Source organism: Typopeltis vanoorti, chromosome 7, assembly GCF_054136105.1.
Source record: "Typopeltis vanoorti isolate ZY-2024b chromosome 7, IOZ_Tvanoo_1.0, whole genome shotgun sequence".
Classification (NCBI taxonomy): Eukaryota; Metazoa; Arthropoda; class Arachnida; order Uropygi; family Thelyphonidae; genus Typopeltis; species Typopeltis vanoorti.
The window spans coordinates 71,531,070-71,552,060 of NC_143555.1; the positions used below are offsets into that span (position 1 = coordinate 71,531,070).

Consider the following 20,991-nt stretch of genomic DNA (forward strand, 5'->3'; position numbering starts at 1 on the left):
CAAGAGAAATGTAATACAAAAGAAACATTGTTTAATAAATATAAAAATATAAAATTGCTAATAAAAAAATCACACAAGTTATACTTTACTCTCACAGTAATTAGCAGTATACAAGACAGTGTTCAAACCAATGTTAACTTATGGATCTGAGAGCTGGGTTAGAAGTAAAACATTGACCAAAAACTAGAGACCGGAGATATGAGAGTCCTGAGAAAGATCAGGTATGTGAAAAGTTGGCATCAATGGCAATATCATATTAAAAACAAGGATATCAGGAAAGAACTTGACATTGTTAGCATCCAGGAATGTTTTCAGGTGTTATGGTCACTTAAACAGAATGGGAGAAGAAAGATTAGCAAAACAAGTGTTCTCTGCCAAGTTGGCAAGAAAAAGACCCAGAGGAAGACCAAGATATAGGTGGACTGATATGGTAAAAAGTGCCTTAGAAGATAGAAATATAAGATCTGATAATATTGAAGTCTTGACAGGTAACAGATTGATTTGGAAAAAAATTGTAGATAGGAAGTTAGTAATGATGCAAGTTTCATGTACTATCATATTCTGTACACCACCTTGAAAGTACATGTCAGGAGTTTGATGATGATAGATTATGTATTGCACTGAATAATTTAAATTCAGTCTATTTAAATATAAATAGATTACATATTGCCCTAAAAAATATTGATTATGAAAAAGCATTTGATTACATCAAAACTAATACAATAATCCACTCCAGAATCAGGGAGTTCCTGGAGAATATATGGACCTCTTCCAGGAAATATAGCACACTGCAACAGCGACAATCCAACTTCACACAAGTAACAATAAAATATCAATTGAAAAAGGTGTCTGACTAGGAGACTCTATCACCCAAAATCTTTACAGCAGTCCTTCAAGAAATATTTAATAATATAAACTGGACAACCTTGGTATAAAAATTAACAACAGAAACTTAACACACCTAAGATATGCAGATGATATCATAATTTTTGCAAACACTCCAGAAACACTCCTTTTCTGGAATGTTTTGCCATATCATGTCTTTCACTATATCATGAAAGCAGAAAAGTCAGTCTAAAAATAAACAGAGTCATGTTTAATCATTTTGTAACACCAAAAAACATAATAATAGAAAACAATTTCTTCGAAAAAGTATCTTCATATACATACTTAGGTCATCTCATTGATCTAACCTGTGAACTCCAAAAGGAAATAAATAGAAAAGTTCAACTTGCCTGGAGTGCATTCAGAAAATTGAAAAGCATTTTTCAAAATGATGTCCCACTCTGTTTAAAAAGGAAGATATTTACCTAGTGTATACTTTTGTATAGATTTTTCTATCCTTGCAGACAACTTCACCACATGCCTCTCTGGCTGAATCAATCAGGGTTTTCTTCAAAGCTTGTCACTGAATCTCCAAGGTTTGATTCCTGTTCTCAAACTCTTTAATTTTTTCTTCAATAATCTTTGTGTATTTTAGCCTATAGTTCACATCTGAGAGCTGCTCAACTTTTATTTGCTTTAAAACTTTCTTATGTGTTATTCTTTTCAATATGAAATTCAATTTTATCCTACTCAAGACTAAATAGTGATCACTTCCAATTTCAAATCCTCTGTACACTCTGGTGTCCTGCACCAGGGAGAAAACATCACTATCATCAATAACATAGTCAATGAGACTTTTCTTATTCCTTGCCTCTTCTCTCCATGTGAATTTCTGCATATTTTTATGTTGGAACATGGTGTTAGTAATAACCAGTCCATGTCCTGAGCAGAAATCCAACAGGTATTTGCCATTATTATTGGCTTTGCTCTTTTCTCCAAATTTTCCCAATATATTTTTGTATGTCTGAATATCATTTCCTACTCTGCTATTTAGATCCCCAACAAGGACCAACTTTTCCTTTTTCATTGTGTCAGTTGCTTTTTCTAAAGCCTCAAAAAATTCCTCCACTTCTACCTTAGTAGAACCTTCTGTGGGACCATGGGCACAAATAAGTCTCATTGTCCAATTCCCCATTCTGATATTTGCCCACATCACTCTACTTGAGACTGCCTGCAATTCAAGAAGATTAGCCTCGTATTATGTGTTGAATACTATGGCTACTCCTTCTTTTACTTGATTGTCATTGCCTGAATATAACATTTTGCATTTATTGTTCAGAAAGATCTCACCAGTTTTTTTTTTTTTTGTCTTTTTTGTTTCAGTCACCCCTATTATGTCGATCTAGTACTTATTTAATTCCTCAGCTAGCTCCATTTCTTTGCCATTTAGGCTTCTTATGTTGATGGTGCCAATCTTTAACTCTGGTGATGTTGAGTTAGGATGTGCTTTCAGATTTGTTCCAGTAGCTGACTTTTCACTGTTCGCCCTGGTTCCCTGGCAAAAACAACAGGGCCCTTGTTTAATCGGACGACGCCCTGGCCGGCATGAAATTTTGTCATGTTGAACCATCATTTTCTATATTGGTTTAAGCCAATAAGATATACAATTTGGTCATCTAAATCTCAAATTGCCAGCCCATTCCTCGTTCGTTCAGTATCCAGGTAGATACTCAACAGGGTGCACCATGAGAAGGTGAGGATTAGACATTAGGTCAGAAGCCCTGGTGTGTTCTCCACATTCCTTTAAAGGCTATGTGGAGGTCTCCTCTCAGTTATACAGCTTTGACACTTAAGCACTCCTTAACAAAAAGTAACAAAAATTATAATTATGTAATTTTTTAATTGTAACGAAAAGTATCAAATAATAATCTATTTCATATTTTTCTGTATATTTTACATAATAATAATAAAATAAAACAAAATATAATTATTTAAGCCACATTTGGACTACTGTGTGCAGATCGGGTACCTAGATTCTATGGGGATGAGGGAATGGTGAAAGGATCCATTGGCAAGTGAATAAGTTTGTAAGGTCTGTAGAATGCTCTTTATGATGATAGAATGATGATCTGTGGGCTTTGATTGGAGGCAAAAAATGGAAGGATAGAAACATGTTATTCAAAGCATTTTTATAGAATTGACAATGAAGACTTGTTTTCAATATACTGCAAGAAGGGGAAGAACAAAAGATCACTCATGGAAATTGTACAAGAGTTTGGTTAGCAAAGAAGTCAGGATTTTTTGTTTCGAGGATGGTGAACATGTGGAATAGGTTTCCAGAGGTGAATGAGAGTGTTCTGTCATTGAACTAGTGTGTGAACAATGATTAACATGGATCTCCTACAATGAGTCTTCCATTCCACGGAGATGTTCAAGAAAATAATAATATTTAAGCGGGGGGAAAAAAGTGCTAATATTTGAAGGGAAAATATATACTTGATATTTTACTACAATTCAGAATTTTTCTATTCATCTAGCTTACTGTTACAGAAGAAATGCTACTAATTTCTATGGTATGGTATGTGGGGAGGACATACACATGAGGCCATGATTTGCAGAGGAGCTGAGTAAAATTCTCCATGTATGTATGGCTTAGTAAAGAATCCATTACTGTATATTCTATATAACATATCTCTCCCAATTTCAACTCACTTTAAACAACAACACTAAAAAGGCAAGCAAAGAAAAATATTTTTATATTCAGGTGACATTTAGAAGATAAAGATATTCTGGATTCAGAGGTCATTACTTTCAAAGGTTGTTAAATGACAAGCAGTAACAGAAAATATTAAAGAAGAGTAAAAAATATTCAAGAATATATATATATGATACAAGAAAGTACTAAAAGTAGAAAAAAAAAAAAACTACTGGAAAACCTGAAATGTGGAAGGTAGCTGGAGCAGATGATATTTGTCCACAAATATTTAAATATAGAGGTATAAGATTTTAAAGCAGCTACACTGCATGATTTAAAAAGCTTGATCAGAAGATTGAATTCCAGATAATGAGAACATAGCTATTCTAAGGGAAGTAAAATGAACTGTAACAATATTACAGAGGGATTTTCCTACTAAGTGATAAATTTTTTTTTTCCACAACTTTTCTTAGGTACATTGTGAAGTAAGCTCCTAAGAAAAGTTGTGAAAAAAAAAAAAGTTGAGTTCAATCCAAACAGGGCTGTCGAGTGTATCTTACTTGACAAGAAATTATATTCTTGTTTTAATCCTTTACCCAAGCATAAAGTTTACATGTGAAGTATCTTCACAGTTGGTCTACTATAGAGGCTGTTGACTTACATCAACTACCTCAGTATCGCATAATGCAAAGCACACTTCCTTTCAGACATGTTGCTATGCATAGGAGTTGTCAGGATTACATATTTAAGACACAGTTGAGAAATCATGGGAATGGTTTGTAGATCTAGAAAGACATATGATAAGGAGGCAAAGGAATGCTGTTCAAAACTCTATAAATTATATCATGTAAATAGGACAGTACACAAAGCATTATATATCTATATGTCTGGGGATGTGGTTATGTTGGAGAGGTTGGTGAGGACTAGGATTCTGAATTTGGTTGATAATCACATTCTCTGTGATGATAGTAAGAAACCTATTTTTGTAGAGGTAAGTCATCTTTTACTCCCAAACACATCCAGTACAAGTCTCGAGGATTTTCAAACTAAACTGAATAACAGCTGAAACAAATATGATACGAAAATAAATCACCAATAAAAAGCCCAAAATCTTCAAATGAAGAATCTATAGAACAAGCAAAATATTTCATTCATTCAGGTACAGTGTTTAGTGAACATGGTAAACTATAGAAACATAAAACGGAATAAGCAAAGATAGTATGGTGGGAAGCCAGTTGAATCATTTATATGGAATAAGAGTGAAAATAGACAAAAACAGTAAACTAGCTGTATACAGGACAGTGTTCAAACCAGTTTTAAGTTATGAATCTGATAGTTGGATTGGAAATAAAGCATTTGACCAAAGATTACAGACCATAGACAGGAGAGTTCTGAGAAAAATTAGTGGCTTGAACAGACTGCATCAATGGCAGAATCATATTAAAAATAGATATTAAAAAAGAAACTTGACATTGCTAACCTTCAGGAATGTGTCAGTATAGCTAATCTAAGGTGATATAATTACTTGAACAGAATGGGAGATGAAAAGTTAGCAAAAACTAGTGTTTGATGCCAAGATGGCAGGTAAAAACCCAGAGAAAAAGCAAGATCTAGGCAGATTAATTGACTCAGAAGTACCTTAGAAAGTCAAAATGATAGGTATAACACTATTGGAGTGCTGACAAGTAATAGATTAATTTGGAGGAAAATTGTTGATATAAGATTAATAACAATGTAAACTTAATTATGTTGTACTGTCATAGTAGTCTGAGAATGTATCATCAAGGGAAACTGAATGAGGAATTCATGTTTTTTTGAATTAGCTTATGTGCTACAATAAGGTGACAAATTAATCAAACTGGGAAATGAATATATACAAGCTGGTAACTAAGAAGACACAGAGTTGGTAGATCATTTGAATAGGCAAGTGACAATCCAAAAGACAAAAAGTCACTAAGGTTTGTGTCTGGGACCATTATTGTTTGGCTTTATGATAATGGTATTGGGAAAGGTGTAACTGGAGATATGCTTGCAGGTGATGCAAAGTTAGGAAGAACAATGTTTTGGCCTTGCAGGAGGATCTGTGAATGAGGGAACAAGTGCTACCAGTTCAATGTTGCAAAGTATAAGGTGAAATCTGATAAGCAAGGATGGAATGCAGAGTATAAAATTATTTGGTAAATTCTAAAGGAGGTGAAGATAAGAGATCTAGGAGTAGTCACAGTGCTAAAACTATGAGGATGTCACAATCAATTATGGTAATGATGAGGAGGACTTTAACAGGAAGAAGCAAAGGTTATCGTTTCCCTGTATTAGGCCATAATCAGGTCACATATGAACTACTTTGTCTAGATTTGGTCATGTGGTTTTCAAGAGGATGAAGAAAAATTGAGGGAATGCAATTCACAGAGCCTTGTGACTAAAAGAGGAGAGAGGATATGACCGAGACATATAAAGTGAAGAGTTGATACCAGATTAATGTGGAGGAAATTTTTCATAGAGAGAGAGAGAGGCAAGATAGAACAAGAGGCCATTGGCTATTCCTAAAAGTTGTATATGGTAGGTATCAGGAGCAGGTTCTTTTCATGGAGAGTGGTTGGTAAGTGGAATTCAATACCTGAATAGTAAGTGTGAAAACTGTGAAATGGTTTTATTATCTTTTTGTGTGACTGCTGACCTTCCATGATGAGTAATTTTGACTCCTTGGAGGACTCATGTTAATAATACACACATACATACATCTTCAAGACCCACCTTTCCTAAATTGGGTTGTGGGGGCAACAGCTGCAAGAGGAACTTCCAATGGTCACGATCCTCTGCCACCAAGCTCAGGTGTTCTGGTGGGATTCCCAAACGTGTTCACCCAAGGTTCTGGATATAATCTATCCAGCAAGTCCTTGGCCTTCCACGTGGCCTCCCACCCTCTGGCTTGGCATAGAGGGCCTGCTGGGTGAGCCTCTCTTGTGGCATTCTGACCAGGTGCCCGTACCAACGTAACTGTGATCTCTCAACACAGAGAAGCAGCAGTTAAGTATTGGAGTTTCCCGAATTGCAGAGCTTCTGACTCTGTCGAGTCTTGTCAGCCACGCAATCCCTCGAAGGAACCTCATTTCAGCCGCTTGGATTCGTGTCTGCATTCTTTCAGCCATTACCCAACTCTCATGACCATAGGTGCGGATGGGGACATAGACTGTATTGAAGATAAGATAATAGCTTTGCCTTCTGGCTTAACTCCTGCTTCAATACTACCAAACGACCAAGCTCCCGCAATATTGAGCTTGCTAAGCCAATTCGAGTATCTAGCTCTACGTCCCATTTTCCATCATTCGTGAATATGGACCCAAGGTATTTAAACTTCTCCACCTGCCTCATTGGGACTCCACTTACATGTAAAGTGCACTGGCATGGTTGTCTTGAGACCACAAATGTTTCAGTTTTGGCCACGCTGATCTTCATTCTGGCGTCTGCACAAACAGCTACAAACCTATCCAGGGTCTGCTGGAGGTCATCTGTGGAAGAGATAAGCAGAACTAAGTCATCTGCAAAAAGCAGACATCCAATACTACATCTTCCAATTCTGACACACTCACTGCCTCGGCTGTGCTTATCAATCCAGTCCATAAATATGAAAAGGAGGGGTGACAGAACACACCCTTGGCGGAGGCCAACGGAGACTGTGAAAGGTTCAGACTTTGTGCTGTTTACCCTGACACAAAATTCTGGGCATTCATACAGGGACTTGATGGCAGCTAATAGTTGACCATCCACTCCATACTCCTGTACTACTTGCCAAAGCTTATCCCGAGGAACCTGGTCATATGCCTTCTCCAAGTCCACAAAACATGTTAGACATTCTTGGAATATTACCAAGATTTCTCAAAGACTTGCCTTAAAGTGAAGATTTGGTCAGTTGTGCTTCTACCAGGATGAAAGTCACATTGTTCTTCCTGGAACTTTGACTCAACTATGCTCCTGCACCATCTTTCCAAGCACCTAGCTACACTTTCCCAGGCAGGCTGAGCAGAGAGATGCCACAATAGTTACTGCAATCCTGCTGGTCTCCCTTCTTGAAGACTGGTATTATTATGCCTGTCTGCCATTGCTTTGGTGCTCACCCAGATATCCAAGCAGCCTGACACACTCGAGTCAGCCAGAAAACACTATCTCGATTTAAGGCTTTTAGTATTTCGGGCCGAATTTCATCATCACCAGCAGCCTTGCCCGATTTTAGTGATTTTTATTACTAAATGGACCTCTTCTGCTGTGAGACTAGTCATTGCCCTGATCTGCACCTCTTGGATGTCCACAACTGCTGAGCCACCCGGATTAAAAATGCTCTCAAAGTATTCCCTCCATCTGTGGAGGATATCCTTCTCGGTTGTTAAAAGTGCACCATCAGAGGCTTTAATTGCCCTTGCTGTGCACGATTTACTCCCTCGAAGGGGGCAGATGGTCTGCCAGAATACTTTGTTTGCATTTGCATAGGATGAGTCTTAATCTTTCTCCAAAGGATTCCCAAGCCTTCTGCTTTGCTGTCTTTACTGCCTCAGCAGCAGCTTTTCGTACCTCAGCATACCACAAACGCATCTCAGGTGACCTGACCCTAAGCCATGTTAGGTAGGACTCCTTTTTTGCCCAGACAGTTTTTTGGACTTCTTGGTCCCACCAAGGTGTCCTTTTCTCACTGCCCACTGTCACACCGAGCCGCTTTCTGCCGCAGCATGAGAGTACAGAGGCTGTGACAGCTGTTCTGAACAGCTTCCACTCCACCTCAACATCTGCAGTATGCTTGGGAATCTCTCTGAACCTGGAGGAAATGTCATCTGCAAAATTCTTCCTCACAGCCTCATTTTCCAATACCTCCCATTTCACGCAGTATAGCTGATTAGGCCTACCAGCGTTGATGGTAGCATCTGGTTTTCTGAAGCCGTAGATTGCACACAACAAGGTGGTGGTCAGTTGACAGTTCTGCCCCCTCTTCTCATACGAACGTCCAACACTGAGGAAAATAGGTCTGTTGAGACTATAAAGAAGTCAATCAGAGACCTTTGTTCTAGTGTATCCCTGTACCAGGTATACTTATGGACTTCTTGGTGCTGGAAGAAGGTATTCATTATGGACGAGCTGTTAGTACAGCAGAAGTCCAATAATTTCAACCCATTCACGTTAAGGTCAGGGGCACCGTTCCTCCAAACCACACCCCTCCATGTCTGGTCATCTGTTCCAACATGTGCATTGAAATCACCCATTAGCAGGACTGATTCCATGTCTGCCACCCTGTCAGAAGCAGCATCCACTTCCTCTAGGAAGGCAGAGTATTCTGACTCCAGATTAGGTGGAAAGGCTTGCACCACAGCCAAATCATGGTTTTTCATCCGAAGCCTTAACACATATACATGTTCCTCCAATGGGATCCACTCAGCAACACAGTCTGACGGCTAGGGGCTTGTGAGTATCCCCACACCTGCCTGAGCAGACATTGTCGGGCTCACACCAGAGTAGAGCTTCCACCCCTTATCCAGGTCGACAGTTCCAGAGCCTCTCCTCTTGGTCGAAGAAGGCCAGACTAAGTCTAGCTGGTAGCGCTTGGCTTCCTCGACCAATTCCAACTCCTTCCCTGTTAGAGAGAAGATGTTCCAGTTGCCTAAAGCCATAGTCTGGTGCCGTTGTCATTTCTGTCCTTTTGTAGAACCATTTCTTTGCGCTGCCCCTAAACACCTCCCCAAACAGGTAGCAGGCCCATTGATGGAGTTTCCTCTAGCAGAGTGTTGAGGAGTGGTGCCTAAGGGAGACTGTAAGATATTTTTCGAATGGGTCCCTCTGCCTAAAACCCGAACGTGTCCCTTGGTAAACCCATGCGATGGACAATGTGGTATGAACATTTTTTGATGGCCTGATCATGTTACAGTGTTTGATAATGTCCTGTTAGCACAAGATGAAATGACACAGCAAAATAGGAAAGCTTCCCCTCGAATACTCTAATAGCATTCGGGGGAAGGAGCAAGAAGAGAAGAAAGGAAGAAGCAAGGGAGGAAGAGGAGGGACCAGTCTACAGATAATATAACATATGTATATAACATGAAGGAAGGCATGGTCCAGCATCGGGTACCGCAGGTTTGCCATGCCCATACTCACTAAAGTGAGCCCCTGAGGCAATGTTAATAATAATAATAATAATAATATAATAAAAAGCTAGACTGGTTAATTTAGTGGTTAACATATCTGCTCTCTAACAGGCTGCTGGTTTGAATTCTGCCACAGGCATGGATTGCAGTTATTTTCAGTGCAGATGAATTTCATTGCCTGGTGTGAGATCACCACCCTGTTTACTAAAGGCATGTTTGGCCTTTAGAGCAGGATTTCTTGAATATGTAAAAAATAAATAAAAAACACAAAAATACATTAAAAAAAATAAAATCCATAGCTCACCCACAGTACTTAATGCACTATATGTTTATTAAAAAAAAAGTCACATAAAAAGCTATATTAAGGTTAAATCAGCTTTCTCTCTCTCAGAATGGATGAAGGTACTAGAGTACGGTCTCATGTAGGATCAGGAGTAAACATTATCTCCACTTTTATTCCTCTATATATAGATCACATTATGAAGAAAAGTAGCATCAAACTTGATATCAAAATTGGAAATATTTGATTAGGCTGTTTACTTTATTCAGATGATATTATACTACAAAATACATTCAGTACATATATACCTGAGATTTTTTTTAACTAACTGAATAACTGCTATAACAAGTTAGGTAAAAAAATCAGCAGTAAAAAGATGAAAACTAGCAGAAACCCTGAGAGAAACGATAACTGCATTTTCAAGATATAATCTACGTAAAAATACTTAAATACTAAATTATGTAAAAATACTACGTAAAAACTACACAAATAAATAAAGTTTTTGACTGTGTTGCATGTGAAACTGTGGGAAATAATGAATATAATGGGTTTTCCTCAACACATTATCAGGTTGATAGCTAATTTGTACAGTGAGCAAGATGTTTGATACATATTGGATACAGTAATAAAGGTACACAAGAACAGAGGACTTCAGCTCAATCCTAGAAAGACAAAGATAATGGTTCTCAAAGGAAATGCAGACATGGAAGCTCCTGATAAACAAGTGGAGAAAGAATTGAAGAAGTCAGCAAGTTCAAGTACCTGAGATCCATTATTAATGTTTAGAATTACTGTTCAGAAGACGATTAGGAAAGGCTAAAACAAAGTCAGAAACTTGTCCAAAATCTAGAAGGATGGATTCTGATAGGAAAAAGATTGCTGCTTTTGAGATGTGGTGTTATAGAAGGCTATTAAGGATATCATGTACTAAAAGGTGGACAAACAAACAGATAGGTGCTAGTAAGGATAGGCAGAACCTTAAGGCTCCTTAAGAATACTGAGAGAAGAAAGTTGAAATGCTATGGACACATTGAAAAGATGAAAGGAACACTTCTCAATACAGTAATAGAATGTAAAGTTCATGGAAAAAGAAGAAGGGGTAGACTGTCAATTTATTTATTTATGCATATGGCTTTGTGAAACTGACAAGTGAAATGTACAATCACAATCTCCAGAAACAAATGATAAAAATCTTAACATGTAAAAGTTCACTACATAAAAGGCACAAACTGCATTCCAAGTCTTCCTTTTTTAAAAAAAGCAAAAGTAATGTGTTATAATCAAGGCAGGGAAAATTATCATCCTACTGCACCAAATATGACAAGACTGCATGTTCTCTCAACGCATCACAACACAAATGTAGCTGTATCCAAGGTTTTATTAGAGAGCAGTTGTGACTTTTGTGAAATCTTGATCCATTAGAGAAAACCCATTTCATTTGCATCATCATCTTCTAGCACGAGGAAGAGTTCTGCTGAGAGTTTGATGAGGACTATGAGAGCAGCTATGAGAATAACATCTTCGTGGTGAACAGGACCTTGAATCTTCTATTTCCTCCATAACCACCGCCACCACCATACCAACTACAGGTCAATGTCCAGACTGGAAAGCTAATCCAAGGCCTCATCCGTCACCTAGTGGATGTCGTGTAGGCCACCACCATGAAATTGGCGCCTTGGGCAATCGTTCACAATATGAATAATCGTCTGAGCCACAGGAGTACAATCACAATAAGGGTGGTCGCACAGCCCCCATTTATGTAGTAGGTAGCCACATCTGCCCTGGTTAGTTCTGATCCTGTTGAATGATGACCAAATCTTCCTAGGAAGAGCAAAACCAGCTGCAGAGCACAAGGATCTTCTACCAGGAAGCCATTTGTTGGGAGATTGTTTAACCAGAAATTTCTCCACATGTCAGATGTTGATGGCAGGGTAGCTGAAGAGAGTTCGTCCATGGCCCAGAGAGGCTTTCTAGATTTTAGGCGAAGACCAGGTGAATTTATAAGAGTCTGGTGCAAGGGCAGGAGTGGATTGCTCATTGCTTTATTAAATTCTTTAAATGAGGCTTGTCTTCTCCGTATGTTTGGTGGAACAATGTTAGATAGGACAGGCAACCAGAAGAGAGCAGGGTGCTTCTCACTGTCCCACTAATTGTGCGCATGGTAGAGTTTAGTTGAGTGTCTATAATGTTAGTGTGAGCACTTCTTTCCCAGACAGGGGCACAATATTCTGCTGCAGAGAATGCGAGAGATAGTGCAGACGACCTTAGGACTTCTGCACCACAACCCCAGGTTGTTCCAGTGAGCCTTGAAATGATATTGTTTCTTGTTTTAATTTTGTTGGACAGGTTGGTGATGTGTCTTTTATAGGTTAGGCTTCTGTCCAGGATCACTCCAAGATATTTCGGGTGGGGGCTCGTGCTCTACCATTTTTCCACAGAAAGAAAGGTTGAAGTGTCGATTCGCCTCTGCATTGTTCAGGTGAAATACTGTGGACACAGTTGGCTTCAAGTACCACTGTTTGAAGTACTCTTCCAAGATGTTCAGGTCTGTGTTCAAGGTTGATTCCAGGTTGACAAAGGAGGTAGATTGATGTAGGATCACTAGGTCATCAGCGTACATATACTTGCTTGAACTGGTGTGTGGTAAGTCATACACGTAGATGTTAAACAGTAAAGGGGATAACACAGAGCCCTGAGGGAGACCGTTGTGAAGGAATCTGTGTCTGCTCTTTTTTCCGCCAATATGGACCCGGATCTTTCTGTTGGAGAGAATGAATTCAAAAAGCTGGAAAGTTTTTTTGCACCTTATAATATTTCCTAGCTTTAGGAGGAGGTCCCTGATCCAGACTGTGTCATAAGCTGATGTTAAGTCAATGAAAGTGGCTCCAGATTTAAATTTCTTCTGGAAGCCTGCTTCAATCTGTGTTGTCAGGGCCAGGACCTGGTCACAGCAGCTTCTTCCTGGTCTGAATGAGATGGATGAATGGATGGTGTGTGTGTGGAGTGACTGATCGTTGAAGCCTCCAAAAAAGTATACAACAGGACCACTTGGCAAGGACTGGTGTGGCACATCGCCAAGCATCTGAGTGACCATACAACTTCTGATAATGTCCAATGAATGGATGGGGAAATCAGCCAAAACACTAAATTAGTATAAAAGTGGACCAAACAGAATCTGAGATTAACTCAGAAAATGTGTGAGAGAAGCTAATCTAAGGTGGTAACAGAAATGGAGAGAAAAGATTAGCAAAACAAGTATATGATACTAGAATGACAGGGAGGGAAATCACTTGAGGACCACCTGGATCTATGTGGATTGATGAAGTTAGTAGCGCTTTAGAAAACCATGTTAGATGTGACCATATTGAAGACTTGACAAATAACAGATTAATTTGGAAGAGAATTGTTGATAGGAAGCTAGAAATAATAATCCTAACCTAAACTGAATTATATAGAGTATTATATGGGGTATCATATGGAGCAACATGGCCTTAATCGTGTATGTTATATATTACACAGCTTTCCTGAACACCCCATGAGACAGATGTCAGTAATTGATTATGATGTAGTTTCTGACAAGGAAGTCAGCAGGAAAGAATATAACATATAAATAACATAGAAAAGTAGCAAGAATATAGAAGCTAAATATCACAGAGGTGGCAGATTATTTTGGGGTCTAATGAAAATGCTTAAGAAATGAAAGAGTAATCATTATAGATAGAATCAGTGAAAATAAAGATGATATTAAAAACTGAAAGAAATCAAGAGCAATACAATCAGCAGTACGTAGGCATTGAGGTAGAAAAAGCCACCAGAAAGCTGAATCTGGAGTAGATGATATTCAACCAGAAATCCTCAAATAGGATGATTCAGAAGACCACACCAGATCAATTTCGAATTCACTTTTGAGTGTTCTAAGCAAGATTTATGCAAGTATAAATGAGAAAAGGCTAAGAAAAAATTAAGGAGAGATAGATGTATACAAGAAGATGATCTGATATAAAATAAAGTGTAAAGCAAGTGTACATATGATCTCTACACCCCTGATCATCATCTATGGAGATCAAATTATGAAAAAAGTGACATTACACCTATACTTATCATCTGCTATACCCAGATGATGGGTATAGCAGATGATGCTATACCCATAAATAAATCTAGCATATACTTTCACGACTCTTTAATTAAACCAAATAACTGCTGTAACAAATTTGGTATAAAAACAACCAGCAATAAGAAAATATAATATATACATATGTATGCGTACGTGTGTGTGTGTGGTGTGTGTGTAAAAATAGGCACAGAACTTACACAACAACACCATTTTAGTTATTTAGACAACATTTTCAGCAAAAGAAAGCAAATTAAATAAGGATACAGATAATAGGATGAGCAAAACTACTATGGTAGAGTCACCCGAATAAATTTAAATGGAATACAAGAGAAATTAGCCAAAGCACTAAACTAGAAGTATACAAGGCAGACTGGGACACCATAGCCAGAACTGTTGAAATCACCAGATTATCAAAGATTATGACCTGATGAGTATAAAAAGTGGTTAGAAACAAAATATCCACTCCATTAAGAGTAACTATATAAAAATGTGTCAGACAGAGTGTATACTTTTAAACAGCATAGTTCAATCACACACATGGAAATAGAAATGAAAAACAGAAACAAAGCTCTAGGAATACTGGGAAGAAAGGAAAAGATATTTCACTAAGATGTGTCTTGATTTATACTCTTTTTCACAGACGACAAAGCTAGTGGTAATGAACAACTTCACAAGAAACTGGCTTATTGTATCTCATGTCCACTGCAAACTAAAAGAGGCAAAACAATAGTGTCAAAAATATTTGCATGGCACGATTAGTGCCCAGTGATATTTCTGACAAAATAACAAAATGTTACCATGCATTTAAGCTAAATTTATTTCTACTATGATGACTCCACTCTACACTGAAGACTGATTTGTGATTTAATACTTCGATTGTAGCTCAGTGGATGTGGCGTTTGCACACCACCGCGCTTAGCCGCACGAAGGAAGACTTGGTTTCGAGTCTAGTCGGCAACTAGAGGAAATTTTTCTAAGCCTTTTTTAGACCGTTCCCGAGTTAGTCGATCTCAGGCATGGGCAAGCGGGTTTTTCCTCCCGGAAACTCGGGTTTTTCGTCCTGTGAACTCAAGAAAATCGACTGTAGAACCCACATTATTTCAGACATTAAATATATTGTGTTAGGGTTAGGGACCACGAGATGGCGGCACATTTGAGCCATCTCTCTTCACTGTGTACCGCTTAATTAGTGATAGCCTTGGGCTATCTATCTCTGATTGGTACCAGTGGAGATTGAACTGCCCACTCAGTCTCCAAAAAGTTAGATAGGGCTAAATGGCCTCGCCTACTCCCGTATACGGAAATAAAAAGGCGTTAGCTGATTTTTTTTTACTTCGATTCTATAGTGAAAACTATGGCTATTTTCAAAATAAAATGCTTATCCATTGTTTGGATAGGCATAAGTTTGGAGGAATACAGTTATCATAAAGGACAATAAATTCCTAAATTTCAACTTAATTAAGGACAACCTATTATATGTATCAGACTGTATAGAACATTGCAACAGCAAAAAAAGTTCAAATCAGAAAAAACCTATGGACATTATAATAACTGTAGGAGTTACTTCAATTTACACCAAACAGTAAGAGCATCCATATTTTAAGAAAAGCAATTCATTTTTTGGGGGAAAAATAATTATTAACAGAAATTTATTGCTTACCTTATAAAACACACATGAACCAAGTATTGAATATAGCCTTCTAATACCATAATATGCCTCTGACTGAAAAAAAAAAAAAAAAAACATCTAATGAGCACCAAATTAAGACTATTACATCAAAACTGAATAATAAAAAAAAAGTACCGTATTTTTCACCTTATAAGATGTGCTTTTTTGTACCTAAAATTTATATGAAAATTAGGATGCATCCTATAACCTGAATGCATTCTTATACACCAATGTGTTTTTGATGTATGTGGCAGTTATGGTGTATCATCGCTTATCGGTAATGCGTGATCAGTTTGAATAGTTGTGCAATTGTTAGCAGTCATACATTTAAGTAATAATCAATACATTATTATATTTACTTTTTTTTATAACTCATGGATTCCCAAAGCACACACATAGAGCAGCACTTTGGGCCTCTACCTACAGAAAAAAATGGTACAAACTTGGAGGAATCAAGAGCAGCAATTAATAGAAGTAAATTCTAAAAAACACAATCTCTGCAGAAAACAGGTAAAATGACCAGAAATTGAAAATGAATTAAAAACTTGGATAATGGATCAAAGAAGCTTAGGCTGCAGCATATCTACAAAAATGATTATTCGACAAGCAAAATTATTGGCAACAGAAAGAAATATCATTGCTTTTACAGGGTCACTATCGTGGTGTTTTAAACTTATGAGGGGAAATGATTTTGATTTATGCATGCCTGCAAAAACAAAATTATTATGGAAAATATACAGATAATACATTATTTAAATTAAGGAGATATTAAATCCCGTATTATTTCAAAGCCGAATAAGACACTCAAAGATCGGAATCAAAGAGTTTCATGCTGAATATAGTAAACTATAAAAGTTTCGGTGGATTGTAGCACAAGCTAAAGCATATAGTTCAACACTAGGGCAACTCGTTGCAAAGGTAGGTAAAGTTCTGATCACTATTCTTAGTATTACCCATAATGTAAAACACATCTCCTAGGAGATGTATGATGTTATACATTATGGTGGAAGGTCACTACGCAGACCGGTTTCAACCTTTATCTCATCAGTGAGTAGGTAGACCAGGTAATACTGACATTATAGCCAAAACAACTTATGTACTTTGCCACACGAGTTGTCAAAAAGGTGCATCCATAAATTATATTTATGGGTGCACCTTTTATTTAAGTTGTATATACCTATACAACTTAAATAAAAGAGCATAGGCTTCACTTCGGCGATGCAACATTATTTAAATTAAGGGGGATATTAAATCCCACATTATTTCAAAGCCGAATAAGAAACTCAAAGATCAAAATCAAAGAGTTTCATGCTGAATATAGTAAACTATAAAAGTTTCGGCAGATTGCAGCGTAAGCTAAAGCACGTAGTTCAACACTAGGGCAATTCGTTGCAAAGATGGGTAAAGTTCTGATCACTATTCTTAGTATTACCCATAATGTAAAACATATTTCCTAGGAGATGTTTGATGTTATACATTATGGTGGAAGGTCACTTCCCAGACCAGTTTCAACCTTTATTGAGGTCTCATCAGTAAGTAGGTAGACCACATAATACTGAGGTTATAGCGAAGAGAACTTCATACTTTACTATACGAGTTGTCAAAAAGGTGCACCCGTAAATTACTTAAATAAAGAGCCAACAGGCTTCACATTGGCAATGTAACATTATTTAAATTAAGGGGATATTAAATCCCACATTATTTCAAAGCCGAATAAGAAACTCAAAGATTCGAAGACTTAAAACTCTTTTTGCAAGACCTCCTAGATTTTATGGCCTTCCAAAAATCCATAAGATTGACTTTCCTCTTCGTCCAATAGTAGATTGTATTAATTCTCCTACTTACCATATAGCCAAATATCTAGCTAAATTATTGAAATCTTACACTGGCAACTCTAATTCTTTTTTAAAAAACTCCTCAGATTTCTTAGAAAAATTAAAAAATGTCTCATTACAACCTACAGATCTTATGGTTAGCTTTGATATAGAATCTTTATATACCAATGTACCTCTCAAGGAAACTTTAAAATTACTTACTGACATCTTTCCTCAAGACATTATAAAACTATTCGATTTTGTAATACATTCTGGATATTTCGTATGTCAAAATAAGTTTTACAGCCAAGTAGAAGGAACGGCCATGGGAAGTCCTCTTTCTCTTGCTTTAGCCAACTTTTATTTAGAACATTTAGGAAAAGTCCTCTTCTCATCTATTTTCCCTCAACCATCCTTTTGGGTAAGATATATAGATGACATCTTTACTATTTGGCCTCACAGCAAAAACTCTTTACCTTCTTTTTTAAACAGTATTAATTCCTTGCATCATCGTATAAAGTTTACTATGGAAATAGAAGAAAACAACCAGTTATCTTTTTTAGACGTTCTCCTCATCCGGTCACCTTCAAATATTCTTACAACTACAGTATACAGGAAACCAACATTCACAGGTCGTTATATTCTTAAAGAATCAGCCCATCATCCTTGTCAAAAAACAGGAATTATAAAATGCCTCATCAGAAGAGCCAAAACTAATTGTTCTACTTTTGATTATCTACAGAAAGAACTTTCTACCATCCAACAACACATGAAACTCAATGGCTTTTCTAAAAAAAGTACTCAACATCTTCTCAATTCTTATAATCCTCCAAAAAAGAGTTTCAATACGTCTCCGGTATTTCAGAACCTATCGCAAGAATTTTAAAGAAATATGATTTAACAACTACGTATTCACCTATCAACAAATTTTCTTCTCATTTTCCTTCTCCTAAAGACAAACACTCAACTTTATCTCTTCCTGGAGTTTATCAAATTCCTTGCAACTGTGATCTTTCCTATTTTGGACAGACTGGACATTCTCTTGAAAAAAGAATCCAAGAACATCAATCCTCCATTCTTCACAACAAACCTGAAAAGTCTGGATTGGCTCGACACGGGATTGAAACTGACCACAGCATCTTTTGGTTCAGGACTTGCCTCTTACATAGACCCTGTTATAGGTTCGAATGTTTGTTCAGGGAAAGCGTGGAGGCCTTACTCCATCGTCCCAACCTGAATCATAATGACTGTATATCTATATCAAAAATCTGGGAAAGTCTAATCAAGATTACTCATTAATTTTTTTTTTTTTCAATCATGTCTCTATTTCAAAATGTTCCATTTTATACTTAATACTTAGTGATATAACATCACGCAGCGTGTTCTATTTTTAACGATATATTGTTAGTATTCTAGCTTGTATTTTTTAAAACTGTTCTTGTAATACCACTGAAGATGGTCTGCTATTTCCAGACCAAAATATTTGGTTAATTAAATATCTTTCTTGTGTTTACGTGCATTTATCATTCAGTCTTATGTCACAAGTATCCTTAAAAGAACATTAATATTTATTTCTCTGTCACTTCAATCTAGTTCACTCACTCAAAGCATATTTTAATACTACACTGAATAATTTGAGTGAAATAGTATCTCCTTGATGTACTCCTTTATTTATTTGGAGTGGGCTACTGTGTTCATTTATAATGATAATATCGGTTGCTTTTTCATATATTTTGTTTATTAGCTGTCTCTATAATTTTGGTTTACTCTATGTTTCTTCATTGCCATTAGGAATGCTTGGTTTTGCAAGTGAATTGAAGGCTTTTTTTTTTTCAATAATCTATAAAACCTAAGTACAATGATAAGTTGTATTCCCTGCATTTTTCTCTTAGCTGATTCAATGTCTGCGTATGGTCGACTGTGCTAAACCCTTTCTGAATCTAGGTTGTTCATTACACTGAGCTTTATCCAATAATCTTGAGATTCTGTTTGTTATTATTTTTATAAATACAGTAGGACCTCCGTATCCGCAGTCAACCCCATTCCGAGGATATTAACATACGAAAAGTCAACTTACGAAACCTTCATAGTTTCTACATTCGACTTTGAAATAATGTTGGATCTAATATCCACTTTGTTTATGTAATTTTACATCGCCGAAATGAAGCCGTATGGCTCTTTCTTTTAGTAATAGACAGTTCGGCTGATCGCAGAGATTGTCCAACACCAGGGCAACTCGTTGCAAAGGTGGAGAAAGCTACACACACACACACACGAGGTTGCTAAGATTCCATTCACATTCAGATAACTTTATTACAGTATGTTGTTAAAATTGTTCTGAAATATTATTAGTTATTGTTGTTAATCTCTTACTGTGCATAATTTATAAATTAAACTTTGTCATAGGTATTTATGTATAGGAAAAAGCATAGTATATATAGAGTTCACTACTATCTGCGGAAGACGATGGAACCAAACCCCGCAGATACAGGGGCCTACCTGTAATTTATATACTTCTGACAGTAAGTTCATGGTCTGTAATTTTCTATCATTTTCTTATTACCCTTTTTGAACAAGAGTATCACGATAGCATTGTTCAGCTGTTTGATATATCTTTCTGTTTTAGGCATTTATTAAATAAATTTTTTAGTTCGTCTGTTAATATTTGCTGCTTTCATCCTTTCTATCATAATAGAATCTTCTAGAGTTTATTATTTTTCATATCTTTCATTACTTGTTCAAGTTCAAATTTTGTATTTCAGGAATAATTTCTTCGTGTTCTTCTGGCTTCCATATAATAGTGTTTTCAACAGTGCTTGTGGTATTATACAATTCTGAAAAATATTGTCTAGCCCTTTCTAGTATGCTTTTTTATCTTTGATATCTTGCCATTTTCATATTATAATATTTCTTTTTTTTCCCTAGTGCTTTCATATTTTTATTGTTATCTATTGTTTCTTGTATCATTTTATCTTCTCTTTTCTTTTAATCTTCTTTAATATTTTTTTGATTGTTTTATTTATTTCTGTAAGTTCTTATTGTATTAATTTTTAGTTTTAAGAGATTTTTCAATACATGGAAAGTAGGGAGAAACAAGGAGTAACACTTGGAAGTTTTTCTAAGAGTGAGGCCAGTAAGGGTGTGCAAACTTGGTTCTTTACGTGGAGAATGGTGAATGGTAAAATATATAACCAGCTAACACCTTTTATTCTCTTATATCGAGTAGGCGAGGCATCTTAACCCTATCTAGCTTTTGGAGACTGGCCAGTTCAATCTCCACTGGTAGCCAATCACACGACAGCTGGCCCATGACTACCACTAATTATAAGGGCAACTGATGAAGAGACTGGCGAACAAGTGCTGCCATCTCTTGGTACCTAATCCTAACAGGATGTTTACTGTCTGAAATAATGTAGGGTCTATGGTCGATTTTCTTGAGTTTATGGAACGAAAAACCTAAATTTCTGGG

The 20,991-nt window shown here is 36.8% G+C and overlaps 1 protein-coding gene across 1 annotated transcript in view; it reads right to left on the reverse strand.

Annotated features, from left to right (window-relative positions):
- LOC150104772 (protein inturned-like) overlaps window positions 1-20,991 on the reverse strand; it is a 369,111-nt gene that overhangs the window by 208,915 nt on the left and 139,205 nt on the right. The window contains exon 11 of the mRNA XM_090395627.1: window positions 15,700-15,762. Within this exon, the coding sequence (XP_090251753.1) occupies window positions 15,700-15,762 (63 nt within the window). The remainder of the gene's footprint in view (window positions 1-15,699; window positions 15,763-20,991) is intronic.